Source organism: Ochlerotatus camptorhynchus, unplaced genomic scaffold, assembly GCF_037179485.1.
Source record: "Ochlerotatus camptorhynchus isolate MF236.1 unplaced genomic scaffold, CSIRO-AGI_Acam_v1.1 ptg000489l, whole genome shotgun sequence".
Lineage (NCBI taxonomy): Eukaryota > Metazoa > Arthropoda > Insecta > Diptera > Culicidae > Ochlerotatus > Ochlerotatus camptorhynchus.
In genome coordinates, this window is record NW_027040974.1 from 315,442 (window position 1) to 332,130 (window position 16,689).

Sequence of the window (16,689 nt, forward strand, 5' to 3'; positions counted from 1 at the left end):
ATTGGCCGAGAGCAACCTCCGACGTTTTGAACCGTGTACAAGGCATTAAATCAAAAATTAAAAGCCAATTCAAATCAGTTCTAGTAACGACAAATCGAAACCAAACATATGTGGATGAGAAACGGCGCAAACTACACAAATCCAAATTGCATAGGATTAGAAAGTAACAATTGGTTACCGTCTATTCCTTTTCCAGATTCATTCACCAATATGAGTCGAGCTCTAACCGACGACATTCTTTACACATTGTGCTATATGCAATTACTCGAAATGAAGAGAACGACTACTAAAGCGCTAGTTGACCTCGAACAGGAAATCCGAGATCGGCTAGAGTGGAGTACCAACAACTAATAATAATAAAAGTAATAATAAAGTGCATGTTACTAATTACATTTTATCTTTTTAGGCTGAGTTACACCCGAAGACATAAAATAGCCCAACCAAGGCGTACTGTCACCAAAACTTCGATGTTCCACAAACGATACCCCACAGCCAGATTCAGAACACACCCTAAGAAACCAGCCAACCTAATCAAGGTACACAACCACCAGTAACATTTTTTCTCGTTGATGTTGGAAAATGGACATCATTACAGTATTTCTATTAATAATTACCCTTTCAAACACCACACCTCAGTCTATACAGATAAAAAAACCTGGATAAAAACCCAGGACTTCTAACTTTAAAATTACGAAAAGGACATATAAAAATAGGCAACCACAAAATATTTCATATTATTGACCTAAAAAACTCCCAGCTACTTTGAATGGGTTAAAGGCCTTCAGCAACCTCACCGACATTGGTCACTTGCTTGAGTCGAAATACAATACGATGAAAAATTTATATCATAACCTACTACCTAGTATAAGACACAAACGAGGTCTCATAATTTTTTAGGATCAACAATTAAACAAATTACAGAGAATTTAGATAATGACGACCTCATACAAATTTTGGAAACCATTAAGAAACTTGAATTTGATAACCATATTTTTTTTTTCCTTTGGTTTGTTTTTTCCGTCGATCTTGTTTTCCGTGCTGAGCACCAATGCTACCGACGTGCCAGGAAGGCAGCTCCCACACCTGGACCCTACCTATCGACCCATCAAACTCATGAACCGGGGACCAACGGCTTTACTTCCCATCCGAAGGAAGGCGTGATCAGAGATGTTATGCCTCAGAACATCCCGGCGGCGCCGACTGGGATTGAACCCAGGCCTGCTGGGGTGAGAGGTAATCACGCTTACCACTACACCACCGGCGCCGTTAGTAACCATATTTTGGTAAACGAAAATAAGGAGCAAGCAAAAATCAATGTACAACTTCAGAACAGAATATATAGAGTCATAAATGAGTTAGAATACCAACACAACCAAATAAGAAAGAACATAATCGCTCAAAGGTCAGAAATAAGACAAAACAAAAGTTTAAAATTAATCGAAAAAATTATAAAAATTAACCTCTATATTGACATCCTCAACTCCCATTTAGAAACAATTTCGGAAGCTATTCAACTAGCTAGACTAAACATTATTTCAAAAAATATTCTTTCACCGGATGAATTGCATTTTGCAATAAAACACTTGGAAGACAAGGGCATTTCTGTCAGTCATCCTGAGCAAGCCTATAATTTTCTAGGGCTAGAAGCATTCTACAATCAGAGTAAGGTAATTTTTATTGTAACCATACCATTATTAGAAACATACAAACCTACATATAGCCTACTGTTTTTAGAAGCATTACTCATAGGAAATAGAACTATCAAGTTGCCTGCTACCAAAATCATCATAAACGACGTAAAAACATACTTCATAATCAAGGACTGTCAACAAATCCACGAGTACTATGTCTGCGGATTTGAGAACCTGCTTTCTAGATTGTTACGAGGCTCATCAGGAAATTGCGTAACTACATAATCTTGAAACAAGTAGTCAATGAAACCATCCAGTCCAACTGCGGTATAAGAAACCGAACACTGACAGGAACATTCTTAACGAATACCACAATTGCACAGTGACCATCAACAGCGAGAAATTCTCGAACGACGAGATTACAAAAGCCGAATCACCTGACATAATCCCTTTGGATGGTTTGGATATTCAAGTAAACGCCGTAGATCCCATCTTCGACAGGCTCAACATCGTAAACAGGCATCATCTAGAAACTTTCGCCGAAACGCAAAAATTCCACTCTTTCACCTCGATAACTTTATCTAGCTTCAGCATACTAATCGGAATAACAGTTTCAATTTACCTGATTTGGAGAAACAAACCCAAAACAATACGAAAAACCAGGAAACTACAACCAGATACGAATCGGGACGATTCTTTTTCTGAGGAGGGAGTAATTGAGGAGCGCTCCCCAACAACAACCCAAACACCAGAAGATATCGGACATCGGTTGGACACAATTAAACAAGAACCATAGCAAGTAGCCATAACATTGAGTGCGATTGCACAGTCATCGTTTCCAGGGATCCTCAACGCCAAAGACTAGTACGAATGGCAGCGTCGACAGCAACAACAACAACAACAATAACAACATCAGTAACGGTTATAACTCTTCAGCACCCCGACGACCACCATAGCATACACCAAGTACACTAGCAGAAAACGCCAATTCAGCAACAAAGTAATGTGAACACCCAACCACGATGTTTACGAAGATGATCACCACATGGCAACGGCAACAGCAAGTCAACCCGACACCGGTTGGTAGCAGAAGCAGCATTAGCCAGTACATAGGATAATAATTAGAATTCAGCACTTTCTCAAATAATGTAAGCTCTTTTGTATTTCATACATAAAATTCAAATTGAGGGAATAAATCATTCTAGTTCGAACCATCGTTGCGAGTAGTCTTTAATTTTTTTTTTAAAAGTCTTCGAAGTCCATTCGAAATATAACTTAAAAAAAAAATACTATTTTCAAAAATAGTGGATCACTCTAATTATGCACCAGCCTAATATTGGACCAGAGAAACAAGGGAGATGCGATACTGGCAAGAACAAAACAACAGTGACACGATATACCTTCTACACTGAGGCGGCAGCAGACTGGAGAGACGAAATTATTTGATCCAATAATGGGTCAACAACCTCGTAGCTGGTGTGCCTCGGTCCACTCGGTAGGCAATTTTGTTGTTGCTATCGATGATGTGATGTGCCGATAGTGGTGATGATATTGCTGATGTTGGTGTTGCGATGATGATGATTAAAGCTGGACCGTAATCAAAGCGCTCGGCGTATGGTTAACGGCTTCCTCAATCGCGCACTTGTTGTCTATAACACTATGCCAACTAACTTTGGTGAGGAGAAACCCTCGCGTGGGAGAAAACTCAAATATATCGAACTATAGTGTCATAACAACGAGACCAGTACGTCTTGACCAGTTCAGCCGTCAGCGTGCGAGACGGAATGACGTAGATGGTGATGGTGCATGATATTTGCTATCCATCTTCAATGCACACGCACACTAATTCAATCTATTTATTGATCAATCCCCTCCCTTAGCTCAGTCGGTAAAAGCGCAGCTACAAAGCAAGACCATGCTGGAGGTGTCTGGGTTCAATTCCCGGTCCGGTCTAGGAATTTTTCGGGTTGGAAAATTTCTCGACTTCCCTGGACATAGAAGTATGATTGGACGTGCCACACAATTATACCAATGCAAAAATGGTACAGGCATCGAAAGCTCTCAATTAATAACTGTGGAAGTGCATCTAGAACACTAAGTTGACAGCACGCAATAAGCTAATATGCGATATGCAATAAGCTTGAAATGCGAAGAAGAAGAAGAAGATTGATCAATCACAGCGCCGGCCACGTCCTCACGGTCACCGAATACAACTCTGCATCACCACGGTTTTCACGGGGAGGATAGTTGTGTTAGTGAAGTGGGTTATTTTTAGATCAGGATTCAGCTGGGATGTGTGATGCGATCGGTTGATTAAAGCAGAATTCGTTTTCATTTAAATCCAGGGGGATAGAATAAGGCAAAGTGAAAAATTGCAAGGAAGGGGACGGGTTTGAGATTGAACTCTCGACCTTCTGCTCAGTAAGCGGAAACGATAATCACTGAGCTGCCAAACCTCGTCTATACGCGATGATCGATGCTCTTCATCGATTTTCTCTTTGCATTGTTACAACTAAGCAAAATAATTTTCTTGAATTTGTTAAATGCAGAGTTGTAACATGTTGTATTGGGTATCAAAAACAACAGCAAAGCACCGAGAGACGTTAATTATAGTGAGTTATTAACAAAAGAGAAAATCGACGAAGAGATTCGATCATCGCCTTTACGCTCTTATGCATGCTCACTGTAGAATTATTCATTTTTAAAAGACGAACCAGCCCAAGGCTGAAAATCTCTCTAATAAAGCAAATTAAAAAAAAAAACAAGTAAATTCGCATAGATACACTCGAAAATTGCGATACAATTTTTTTTGTTTTTTGTTGATTATTTGTTTTCCATGGTTCGAATAATAAATGCTATTCGGAGGTTAAATAAAACAAACAAAGTATTTGGTTGTGAAAATAAATTTTAATGTTTTTTTTTTACGTTATTGAAATTTCTGATTGAAAGAACTGATTTATTTTTTATTAAACACAGGGCGTACCTTTAATTATATCGCTTATCGGACCTGTCAAGATTCTATAATTGTACTCTACAGGATCCAAGGACGTAAAAATAAACATTGGAAGTCGATCGGATAACACCCAGAGGTTGCCTTCTGTGTCGACTTTCAGATCATTAGGGAACACAAGTGCATCACTATCCGAATCAACCAATCCCTGCGTGTCCTGAGTTAAGGGCCTGGCGGTATTCCAGCAGCCAATTCCATCTTTATTTACTTGAGTGTAGAAAATTATTCCTGTTTCTGGATCGTAGAACTCTGCTGAAGACTGCGAGTTTGGTCCACGATCACCCATCAGTTTGTAGTCGTAGTAAGACTCCGGACTTTGGGAGTAGGTTTCATTTTGCAAAATTTTATTCGAGACCATGAATTCCTTAGTACTAGAGAAAGCGTGGAAGTAGATTGGCTTGGATCCATCACGAAGACGCTTTCCGACCGCCATTCCAAATACTCCATCCGTCCACTGGAAGTTAACACCGCCAATGTTGTAATCTCCAGACAGTGGATCGAAGTGGAAAAAATTGTGTTTAACGCGCCACGATTTATCTTCGTTGAATGAATAGACTATCACTTGATATCCTCCCAAATCCGGTACGTAGGCAAAAGCATTGTTGCAGTCTCCTCGATCGGCATCGATGATCTAAAATAAACATGTATTTTTTAAATGTTGGGTATTGATTGAGATGGTTTGCCGAACGTACAACATTAGCAAAAAAAGAATCTTCCTTCAGTAGTGATTTAGGAAAGTAATGTCTTCTGATAAGCTTATCCGAAAATAAATCAAAAATTGCTAGAGATGGAGTTGCATGCTGCATCGGATTGCCTAGGATATCTTCAAGACCTGTATCCATAACCCAAAGGCGATCACATTCATCTGCTCTGACCCGAAAGGTGGAAATGATAGTACTGTTGTCTTCTAAGAGTTTTGATGAAGCTCTTGTTTCGTCTTCAGAATCTGAAAAATAAAGGACAGTATACTTGAGTAATAAGAACTGTATTCGGTTGAAATTGGAGAAGCATACATTTCTGCTTTTAATAATAATGATTCAAAAGTCTATTTGTCATAATTGCTCACTCATGCAAAACAAACTTGACCCTACCTGAAATGTGTATGGCCGTACAACCACTTACACTTGGTGGATGTCTTGTCCACATGGGATAGGAATAGCAATTTGCTATCGAGGGTGAGACAAAAGTAATTCACTAATTCACTCGACCATTCAATGAGAGTGCTATCTAGATGGACCGTGATGTTAGCAGGCGGAACAAGCTGAGTTGAATTCGAGTGTGGAAACACACAGGTTTGTGTTTAAGCTGCATTGATACAACCAATCGCGCTAGCTGTTTCTCGCCATCAAAGTCGTTCTATTTCCTGCCATCAGAGTCGTTCTGGCCCTGCGGTCGAGTTCGGTGGTGGGGTCTCCCAAGCATCGTCTACAGGGAAGTATGTATACATTAGTTACAGTTATTTGCCTGATCAGTTTCCGTGTTCCAGTGCAACGCTTCAAGCACCTGCCGGCTGTTTCCAGTTGAGAAGCACTTACGACCGCCTTTTTATAAGCTCCTGGTTCTTTCAGCCCAGTCGTGCTGATTCCTTCCAGCACTCAGCATAGTCGTCCTGGTCTTGTGGCTGGATATGGATCAGGAGTCTTCCAGCTTGCTTCTACAGGCAAGCACAATCAATATATTGATAATTCACTGCCTGATGCCGATCAAATTTTCAGCAATTCATAGTCTGTCATTGTGATGATGCCTCTGTAACACCCAATCCTGGGAACGCGGAACGCAACGTAGAAAGCCTCTTGGAAGCCCCCAATTCCTCCGCCTCAGTCCTGTCATCAGCAGCCTTCGTTCACCAAAGCCGTTCCGGACCTGCTGTCGGATGTGGAGAGAGGGTCTTCCAACCCACCCACTATGGCGAGTATTCAATCAGACTCGATGATGGTCAGTTATTGTCTGATGTATCTGTAATTTCCAGTAAATCTACTGGTGACAGAGTCCTTGTAGCTGTCCGTAGCGGGTTGGAGGCAATGGCCATCGAGAACGATTCATGGAACAATGTTGAGCAGGTACTTCCGAATCCTTCGAGGATAAACGATGCATCTTCGTTATCCCCGGAACACACCGTAGATGTTTCCACGATTTCCAAGAATAATGCTGCTACCTCTACTGCTTCTGGACCACCACCATCACCACAATCACCACCGAGACGCATCGTGGATAGCACTGTGGAAACCTCTTCCAACTGGCAAGTTTATTGACGATTGAGCTTCTCCTTTGCCTGATACTGCTTCAACTTCTAGCTGTGTTTCCGGTTTTGCGACCTCCACACTAGCCACATCATGTCCATGCATCCGTCTTGCCAACTACCAGCAGGTTTATGCCACCACCTGCTCTTCCTCTTCCGGGACACCATAAAACAGGCACTGAGGAAGCTTCCGAACCTCCCGACCCAGTCGTGCTTGCTGCAGACATCCGCCATCGTCATCGTCCCGATCCTGTGGTCGGTGATGGTATCCGGGGCTTCCGGCCTGCAACCTCAGGCGAGTATGTTAGCGATTCCGAGCTTTCGGTACCAAATGTCCTTTCGATTTCTAGTTCCCGTGATTGCTCCTCGAATGGTCTCCGGATCTACTACCAAAACGTGCGTGGGCTGATGACTAAAATCAATTCGTTTTTCCTGGATGTTGCGGAGGCCGAATATGATTTGATTGTGCTGACGGAAACGTGGCTGAACGACCGAATTTACTCATCGCAACTTTTCGGGTCACTCTATTCCGTCTTCAGAACTGACCGGTCTGCCCTAAACAGTCAAAAATCGCGCGGTGGCGGAGTTCTGATTGCAGTATCTACGAGACTAGCCAGTTACGTAAGTACGTCACCCATTTCCAGTCAACTGGAACAGCTGTGGATTGCCGTAGAACTTCCACAAGCAAGCTTAGTGTAGGCGCAATCTACCTGCCTCCCGACCGCAAAAACGACTGCACGATCATCCGTGAGCATGTGGAATCGTTAGGCTCAATTTCGTCACAATTAAGTCCATGCTCTCCCGCTTTCGTATTTGGTGACTACAATCAAGCTGGTCTGCAGTGGCGCTTTACAGACAGTGGCACACCATTAATTGATCCACTGCTTTCGCATATGCCGGTTGCTTTTGTGCTCTTTTGGACGGTTTTAACTTTTACGGGTTCACACAAGTGAATACTTTTCCGAACCGAAATGGACGTTTGCTAGATCTTGTCCTGGCACATGATTCCGCACTACCGGGCACTTCTGTTTCCTTGCCGGTCGAGCCACTTATTGATCTAGATGCCGATCATCCCGCTTGTTTGCTCGTCATTTCGAGCAAGTGTTCCACGATTTCTCCGCTTCACCAACACAAGTGCTGGACGCTATTGCTGGAACGCCACGTGATGTGTTTAGTTTCCTTATTCCGCGCATTTCAGAAGACATGGTGATAGCCGCAACACGCAAACTGGCATTCCGTCATCAGTTCTAAAACGTTGTGTAGCCAATCTCTGCCTTCCACTTGCGAGGGTATTAAATCTCTCTGCACAGCCATGTGAGTTCCCCTGCCGCTGGAAACTTTCTTATCTGTTCCCAGTGTACAAAAAAGGAGATAAACGGAATTTCATAAATTATCGTGGAATCACCTCCCTGTGTGCCTGCTCAAAACTGTTCGAAATTATCATAAATGGTGCTCTGTTCGCACGCTGCAAAAATGATATCGATACAGAATAACACGCGAAGCGCTCCGTGTCCACGAACCTGGTGCAGTTCACTTCTAACTGTCTGCGATACATGGATTCAGGATGGCAAGTCGATACTGCGTAATGGATCTAAAAGCTGCATTTGACACGGTGGACCATAATATCTTGCTGGCCAAGCTGAAGATACTTGGCATCTCGCAAATGCTGTGGATTCGTTCAGATCTTACTTGGTGAATCGCTAGTACATGTCAAGATTGGCGCGTCGGAATCGGATGTTTTCTCAAACAACTCGGGAGTCCCGCAAGGCAGTAACCTAAGACCGCTACTATTTTCGCTCTCTTTAAACGACGTCGCCTATCAGCAATGGTATCAGCAATCAGGATGCCGCGTTTTTTATGCAGACGATACGAAAATCTATAAAATTATTAAAAGCCTCTCGGACTGCTGGGATCTCCAGAATATGTTAGGTATTTTTGCTGACTGGCGCTCAAGAAATTTGATGAGTCTAAGCATAGAAAAATGTAACATTATTTTCTATCACCGAAAAATGGAACCAATCATGTTTGACTATGTTCTCTACGGACGCTGTCTTGCTCGTGTAGAGCACATAAAGGATATCGGCGTTACCTTGGACTGCAGATTCACTTTCAGAATCCAATGACATCATCGCCAGAGCTAATCGACATAGGGCTTTATTTTCAAAATTGCCGACGAGTTTCGTGACCCGCTATGCCTCAGGTAACTTTACTGCTAGCTTGTGCGATCTTTATTGGAGTCAAGTTCAGTTGTTTGGTGCCCTTTTCATGCTAGTTGGATCACTAGAATTGAATCCGTTCAACGCAAGTTTGTAAGATATGCTCTTCGTTTCTTCAACTGGCGTGATCTAACGAACCAGAAAAGGTCACCCGAAATGAGTCTATGGAGGTAAAACTCTTTTTACCCTCGCTGACAGATACTGAGCCCAGTTTTTGGACATCCAGTATCTTCACCGGGAGAAGCAAGGGGTTCTTGAAACGGCCAACCACCTGCTTCTCCAAGATCTCGGGGGTCAGACTCGCTTCAGTAACCACACCTTCAATCTCCACATCACGAGCTGGGATGTAAACTCTATACTCGAGCGTAAAGAGCTGGGAGACAGCAATCTCATTAGCTTGCTTAAGATTAGAGACGGAAACACGAAGTTTATTATGCCTAACCTTCGTGATTTCGGTCACGGCCGAGAATCGCTTCGTCAAATCATTTGAAATTTGTACCACATTCAAAGGTTTGTTTTTGGGCTAAAAGTAGACAACCCATAGATCAGTCGAGTTATTCGGATAGGCCCGTGATCGAAAGCTTTTCTCAGCCTGCCCATTAACAGACTGAGATGACGAACCAGGGATGACATCATCAGTTTTTTTTAGATGATTGGTCATCCATGTCGTCTTCCGACAAAACTTCCATTTTGTCGTACTAGTGGGAGCGCAAAACGCTCTACCACTGAAACGCACACAGACACAATACACAGAAAACACTACAAACACAGAAACACAAAATGAAAATTTAACTAGGGGAGGACAGTACATAACGCACCCCCGGGGTAATACGCACTTTTTCATTTTATTTAGAGTTTTTCTTGGAATTTTTAATCCAATTCAAGGATTTATCACGCAGGATTTTGATTCAGATGCTATGCTAGAAGTGCCTCTTGATAAGACAACAAAAAAGTTACGTAAAAGCCATGAAAAACACAAATGAAAGTCAGTTGGTGCGTTCTGCCCAGGGGGTGCGTTGTATACCATTCTCCCCTATTGGGGGAGGAAAAGAAAAAAAAATCAAAAACAGTACCCCATTCTAGTTGAAATTCTATTATTATTTAGCTTTATTAACGAGGCTTTTAGCCTTGGGCTGGTTCGCCTCCAAAAGAGTTGAAATTCTAGTACCACACTATGTTTGTTTTGATTCTACATGAAAGTTTGACAGATAAAATGAGCAGTTCGTGGATTTTCCTATGTTTTGAGGGATGCATCGATTAGCTTGGGACCGAAGATAGCACCAGAGCTGAGCCAAAAAGTTGAGCTCGTTTTTTCGGGACCTTCTGGTCTTGTTTCTGGAAAAGCTTAAACGCGTCGGACTTTTTACGATAAGCTTCAGTGCATTGCTGGTTTTGCCAAGGGCAAGGAGGGTTTCTACGGAAAGACGTTCCTGGACCCAGCCAAGTTTGAGCTTGAAGCAAGCTGTCCACGATTAGGTTGGAGAGAAAGTTATATTCCTCCAATGGTGGAAACCCTCCTACCGACGTTAGGGCCTTTTCTATCACAGTCTTGAACTTTGCCCAATCGATATTATGGGTTAGTTAACGGATTCCGACGGATTTAACCCACTGGCAATCGAAATTTTGATCGGCAAGTGATCACTACCGTGGGGATCTTGGAACACATTACACATGCAATCCAACCATAGAGCTAACTCTAAGACCAGAAGATCCCGAAGAAACGAGCTCAACTTTTTGGCTCAGCTCTGGTACTATCTTCGGTCCCAAGCTAATCGAAACATAGGAAAATCCAATAACCCCTCATTTTATCTGTCAAAATTTCATAGCGAATCAAAACAAACATAGTGTAGTACTGGAATTTATACTTGAAGGGGGTACGTTAGTCGATTTGCTTGGGACCAATAGGCTAGTCAAGTAGTGAGCCAATTTAAAATCGTTAGTTTCGTATTGATTGTTGATCCAACGATAATGAATTAGAGCAAAGGGTGAGGTCTAATCTACTTCCAATCGAGGATGGACCAGCCAAACGTGTTACATCTCCATTGTTAAGAATTGAAGCTGTCTCAGAGGTCATATATCAAAGTAGAACGGTTGTTATCATACAGTTACCCCGTGGGAATTAAAATCTCCCATAATCAACCGTGAAGTAGGAAGAACTGAACGGATATCTGAAAGTTGCTTTCGATTAACCGAAACTCGAGGAGGAATATAAACAGAAGCAATACAAAGGCTCTTGCCTTTAATAATAACCTGACATGCGACAGCTTCAATTCCTGTAAATTGTATAGAAGGATCCCCAGAAGTACCCCTCCTCCACGCGAATCCTCACGATCCAGTGGAATAATGTTAAAACTTTGGAATAGAAAATGAATAATGTAATCATGAAATGGAAGATATCGATCTGAAGAGCGCCATGCTTCATAAAGAGCAAAGGCTAAAACAACTAAAAACTTAAACGATTCTAACTTAGGAATAAGACTTCGACAGTTTCATTGTAGAGCAGTGATCAAATCTCGTTTGGAAAATTGTCCATGGAAGGAAATGATTGCTGCAAGGAGGGGCCACTTCAATGTCAATTGCTTCAAGAGGATCTTCACAGTAACAAGCATTGCCAGAACAATGCTTTTGAGAGGATCAGAAATATCGAGGTACTTGAGGATACCGTCCACAATGTTATGAAATGAGAACATCCCAGATGAAGAAGGGGCTTCTGTTCTAAAAAATGGGCCATCAGGGGTTTTCGATTTCCCTGTTAGAGATGAAAATGCTGGTTATAGTCAGTTCTGCGGAAAGCAAGAGGAGTAGAAGCTTGCTTTTTTCCACCACTCCTTTATTTGGGCAAGCTGATTTGGGGTTCCTGATCTGCAACGTTCCGCAAACAGATGCGTCTTCGTTTCCATGAAGAATTAAATGGAGATCCCTCATCAGCCAAGTCAGAGTCAGACTTGTCATCTGACAAAAGAGCAAAGGGATTTTTGTCGTCGGTCTCTGGCGTGACTGTGCAGGCGCCATCCTCGTGCTTCTCCCCGCATTTGGAACAGCGTGCTTTGCTGCCACAGTGAGAGGCCGTATGTCCCAACTGTTTGCAATTTTTGGTAGTTCATGTCCCGAGGAACAAACAAGCGCACAACTAGCCGAAGTTTTTTCCAACTCGATGTAGTGAGGAAGGGCTGAACCGAAACGAGTCTGTGAGGGTAAAGCTTTTTTTTTACCTTCGCTGAAATATACTGAGCCCAGTTTCTGGATTTCCAGTATCTCAGTCGTAGGAAGCAAGGAGTTTTTGAAACGGCCAACCGCTTGCTTCGCCAAGATCTCGGAGGTCATACTCGTTTCGGCGACCACACCTTCGATCTCCAACATTACGAGCTGGGATGTACACCACTCGAGTGTAAAGAGCTGGGAGGCAACAATCTTGTCAGCTTGCTTCAGGTTAGAGACGACAACATGAAGTTTATTGTACCTAACCTTCAAGATTTCGGTCACGGCCGAGAACCGCTTCGTCAGATCATTAGTAATTTGCATTACATTCAATGGTTTTGTTTTTTGGCTGAAAGTAGACAACGCATGGGTTAAGTCTTCTGAGTAGGCTCGCAATCGGGGGCTTTTCTGAGCTTGTCCATTTCCAGACTGTGATGACGAACCAGGGATGGCATCATCTGATTTCTGGGATGACAGACGTTTGCGACCCTTCTTGCCATCGGGTGACAAACTGGGATTGTCTTCCGACAAAATGTCCATTTTGTCGTACTACTAGTCAATATCACTTTACAACCAAAAACCGTTAATCCGAAAGAATAAAAAAAGGTGGATATGATGAAGTAATATATTAATGTATTAATCGTGCAAATGATAAGTTCAAGATAAGCCCCTAGATTACTAGTAACATTATAAATCGTTGCGTACCCTTTCTTGCTGGTAATTGGTTAGCCTCCCAACTGGGATATGGGTGCAGTACGGGTGATAAACCGTCGGAGATGTTCACAAAGGTCAATGAAGCCGCCACTCCGGATTTCCATCTGGAAGAGAGAACGAGTAAAATATTTATTAATAAATGTGGTTAGTTACATACGATGAGGTCCATAGCCATTCATCACTATAGAGCAGCACTTCCATTTCAAATGACGAGTTTTTTTTTTAAATTTTTCGATCGACCATCTACGATCATGTTGAAACTTTGTTTGTTATTGTCCAACATGCCATTTTATATATAGAGTAGAGCGCTATTTCATCGTAATAGCACATTTCCGTTCTATCGATCAGAAAAGATCAATAATATCAATGATTTCACATTGCACAAATCAATAATAGGTTTGTTCCTATATGCGTTAGTTCATTAGCTACAACATAAATCCTATTAGAGCGCATTGTATGAATATTTACGCTCATTGTTCTCAAAACAAAAGAAGCGCTTCTATCGAATTCACTTTTTCTACCATCATCAGTAGGACGAAGAAATGGCGTTTCAATGCGTTTGGACGGATTTGAAACTCGTAGGACGAATTTAGAATCAAGAAGCAGTATTAGATTTTAAACAATATCTCAACAATTTGTGTCTCTTTATCAAATCCAACCGTCCGTATGGAAAGGTGAATAAAAAGAAAAAAAAAATAAAAAATAAAAAAATAAAAGAAGTCGTCTTTGACAGAAATATTACATTTTTTGTTCAAACCCGTTCAAACAAGAGAGGTAAAACGCGGGTTGTGCTTATTAGGACGGAAATGGTTCCTATGGTTCCCTAGTTTTGTACCCACTTATAGACGTTACGGATGGTCCACTAGATCATCTGCACAGTTCGAAAAGGAATGTAAATTTCTGTTCAATATGATGCACATAAATGGAGCGTCACATATCATATAAGTTTACATTATATATCATGTAAAGTTCTGACACATTTCATGCAATGTAGCAAATATTGTATACAAAAGCCCATCTTTGTAAACAATATTGTTTATAAGTTGCTCGATTACGTGAAATGAAATTCAAGTTTACGTGAATGAATGTTCACATCACAATTAAAATTCAGAATTTTTATCTGTGTGGAACATCCGTAAAAGTTGTCAATTTATTTAACTGATCATGTAGCTCCGTGTTTTTTTTTTCAAAACCACTCAGACGTCTTATCAGAATTAATTTGGAATTGTGACCGGAATATTAACCCTGGGAACCACGGGATGGTTCACCGGTAGATCCGGATCATCCGTTAAAGTGATCAAATAATAAAACTGATCTTGCACAGTTCGAAAAAGTAGTGTAAATTTCTGTTTAGTATGATGCACATAAATGGAGCGTCACATTTCATATAAGTTTACATTATATATCATGTAAAGTTCTGAGACATTTCATGCAATGTAGCAAATATTGTATACAAAAGCCCATTATTGTAAACAACATCGTTTACAAGTTGCTCGGTTCCGTGAAATGAAATACAAGTTTACGTGAATGAATGTTTACATCACTATTAAAATTCAGAATTTTTATCTGTGTGGAGCTCCTCGTTTTTTTTTTCTAAACCACTCATAAATGTCTTACCAGAATAAATCCGAGGTTGTGATCGGAATAAAGACGCTGTGGACTACGGGATGGTTATCTATATCATTTGGAACGTCCGTAAATGTGATATCTTCATTAAAGTGATCCTCGTGCTCCACTTTTTTTTATTGCTCATAAATACCTTATCAGAATGGATTCGGGATTGTGACCAGAATATGGGCACTGGGGACTACGGGATGGTTCACTAGAAGAACCGGAACATCCGTAAAAGTGGTCAATGCATGCCATTCTCCACGCGGTTAAGTTACCGGGAAACCGGCCGATATTAGTCGTAACTGACTCACACAGCGTGATATTGGCCCTAACAACAGAAACACCGAAGCATCCGTGGATCCAAGGGACCGTAAAGCATGCGTCGCCCAACACTGTATTCATATGGGTACCCGGTCACTGCGGGATCCAAGGAAACGGTCCTCCGAAATATCCGGCACAACCGTTGAAGTGGATAGTTCAAGAAAACTGATCTCAGCACTCTGTGGTGTTTTTTAGAACTGCTCATAGACATAATTTGTCTATTAATTATCATGGATGATTTCTAGGTGGTATTTACATTGGTATTTAATTACGTTTAGGCGCCATTAACGGAATTTTTGAATATTATTCTTCGAATTTATTGGACTTCTTCCTCTTGACTTCTTGGAGATCTTTCTTTGGAGTAACAAGTTAACGAGGGATTATCTTTAAGTTTGAAATTAAATCCACAGCCAAAAATTAAGAATATTATATGACGTATAAACCGAAACCAATTTAAAATTACATCGCTTTAAACTATGTTTTAATATAATTTCACATTAAAAATCATGCACATCAAAAGAAAAGAGAAAACTCCTAAAATTACACGTTTATTTGAAAAATTTTCTCATGCAGTGTATTATTCTCCACGCGATGTAAAAACTTATTAAAGAACATCGAATTTTCAACGATAAAATCATAAATTTACATGCTCGTGTAAATCAAAAAACATTGAGAGAGCTCATATGGCGGACAGACCGATTATTTGAGCAGTTTTTTCTCCGCCGCGTACAGCTCGAGTCACTTCTTAAGTGGGAAATTTCTGAAAAAGTGTATTGTATGTTTTGTGAGCTCAGTTTTTGTGATGTGCACAGTTCGAAAAGTAGTGTAAATTTCTGTTCAATATGATGCACACAAATGGAGCGTCATATTTCATATAAGTTTACATTATATATCATGTAAAGTTCTAGCACAATTCATGCAATGTTGCAAATATTGTATACAAAAGCCCATCTTTGTAAACAATATTGTTTACAAGTTGCTCCGTTGTGTGAAATTAAATTTAAGTTTACGTGAATGAATGTTTACATCACAATTAAAATTCAGAATTTTTATCTGTGTGGAACGATATGCATATGCGCGTTCACAAATATAAAAGTTCGATGGAATGTACACACTTAGAAATACCTAATTTTACACGTGACGGAATCCATCTTTGACATAAAGCATACGACGTAAACAAACAAGTCATGTAAAATTAAGTGCTCTGAGACTGAAAAGTTCGTTACTCGATGAAAAATATGTTTGATTGAGCTGAATTTCGTGTCTATTATGACTCAATTTTATGTCAAAATTGACGCTCGTATATGTAAGTCTCAGAGCACCTAAATTTACATGAATTTTTCTAAGTGTGTATGTTTTAGTTCGTACAAAAAATCTATCATTTTAATATGGAAAAAAAAAAAAACATTCAGAAAAGCACGTCGTTTTTCTCCTGACTGATAAATTGAGCATCTTAACATTACACGCGAACCGTGCTGGCACCATACTTTGTGCCGTTCCCAGGCATGGAAAATCATTTGAATTCATTTCGTGCATTCATTTACATTCATTGCCTCTAACTTTTTTCTTCAACACCATTCTGCAAAATGATGTAAAGAGCTTTTGTAGGTTTTTTTATTAGCTACAACTTTTCTCAACAAGTCAAATCCGTTTCTCTTATGCATTATGAACCAGAGTGAACAGAAGCCACTACTGTTTTTCAGCGAATGTATTTTACATTCACTGAAAAACAGTACAAGTTCTGCCCGC

General features: G+C 40.8%; 1 protein-coding gene across 1 annotated transcript; it reads right to left on the reverse strand.

Moving 5' to 3' along the window:
* Window positions 1-4,561: 4,561 nt before the first annotated feature.
* LOC135712509 (L-dopachrome tautomerase yellow-f2-like) lies at window positions 4,562-13,087 on the reverse strand. Its single transcript, XM_065235456.1, has 3 exons — window positions 13,000-13,087; window positions 5,334-5,587; window positions 4,562-5,272 (listed from the first exon to the last, which is right to left on the reverse strand). The coding sequence occupies exons 2-3, from the start codon at window positions 5,481-5,483 to the stop codon at window positions 4,598-4,600; spliced, it is 825 nt and encodes a 274-aa protein (XP_065091528.1). The 5' UTR covers window positions 5,484-5,587; window positions 13,000-13,087; the 3' UTR covers window positions 4,562-4,597.
* Window positions 13,088-16,689: the final 3,602 nt, after the last annotated feature.

What these genes read in the sequence shown, in the direction of transcription:
- LOC135712509 (XM_065235456.1), bottom strand. Translation starts at nt 5,483, where the DNA reads ATGGATACAGGTCTTGAAGATATCCTAGGCAATCCGATGCAGCATGCA. An exon ending in ATTCTTTTTTTGCTAATGTT is followed by an intron (nt 5,273 to 5,333) that starts GTACGTTCGGCA and finishes TGTTTATTTTAG; the next exon opens with ATCATCGATGCCGATCGAGG.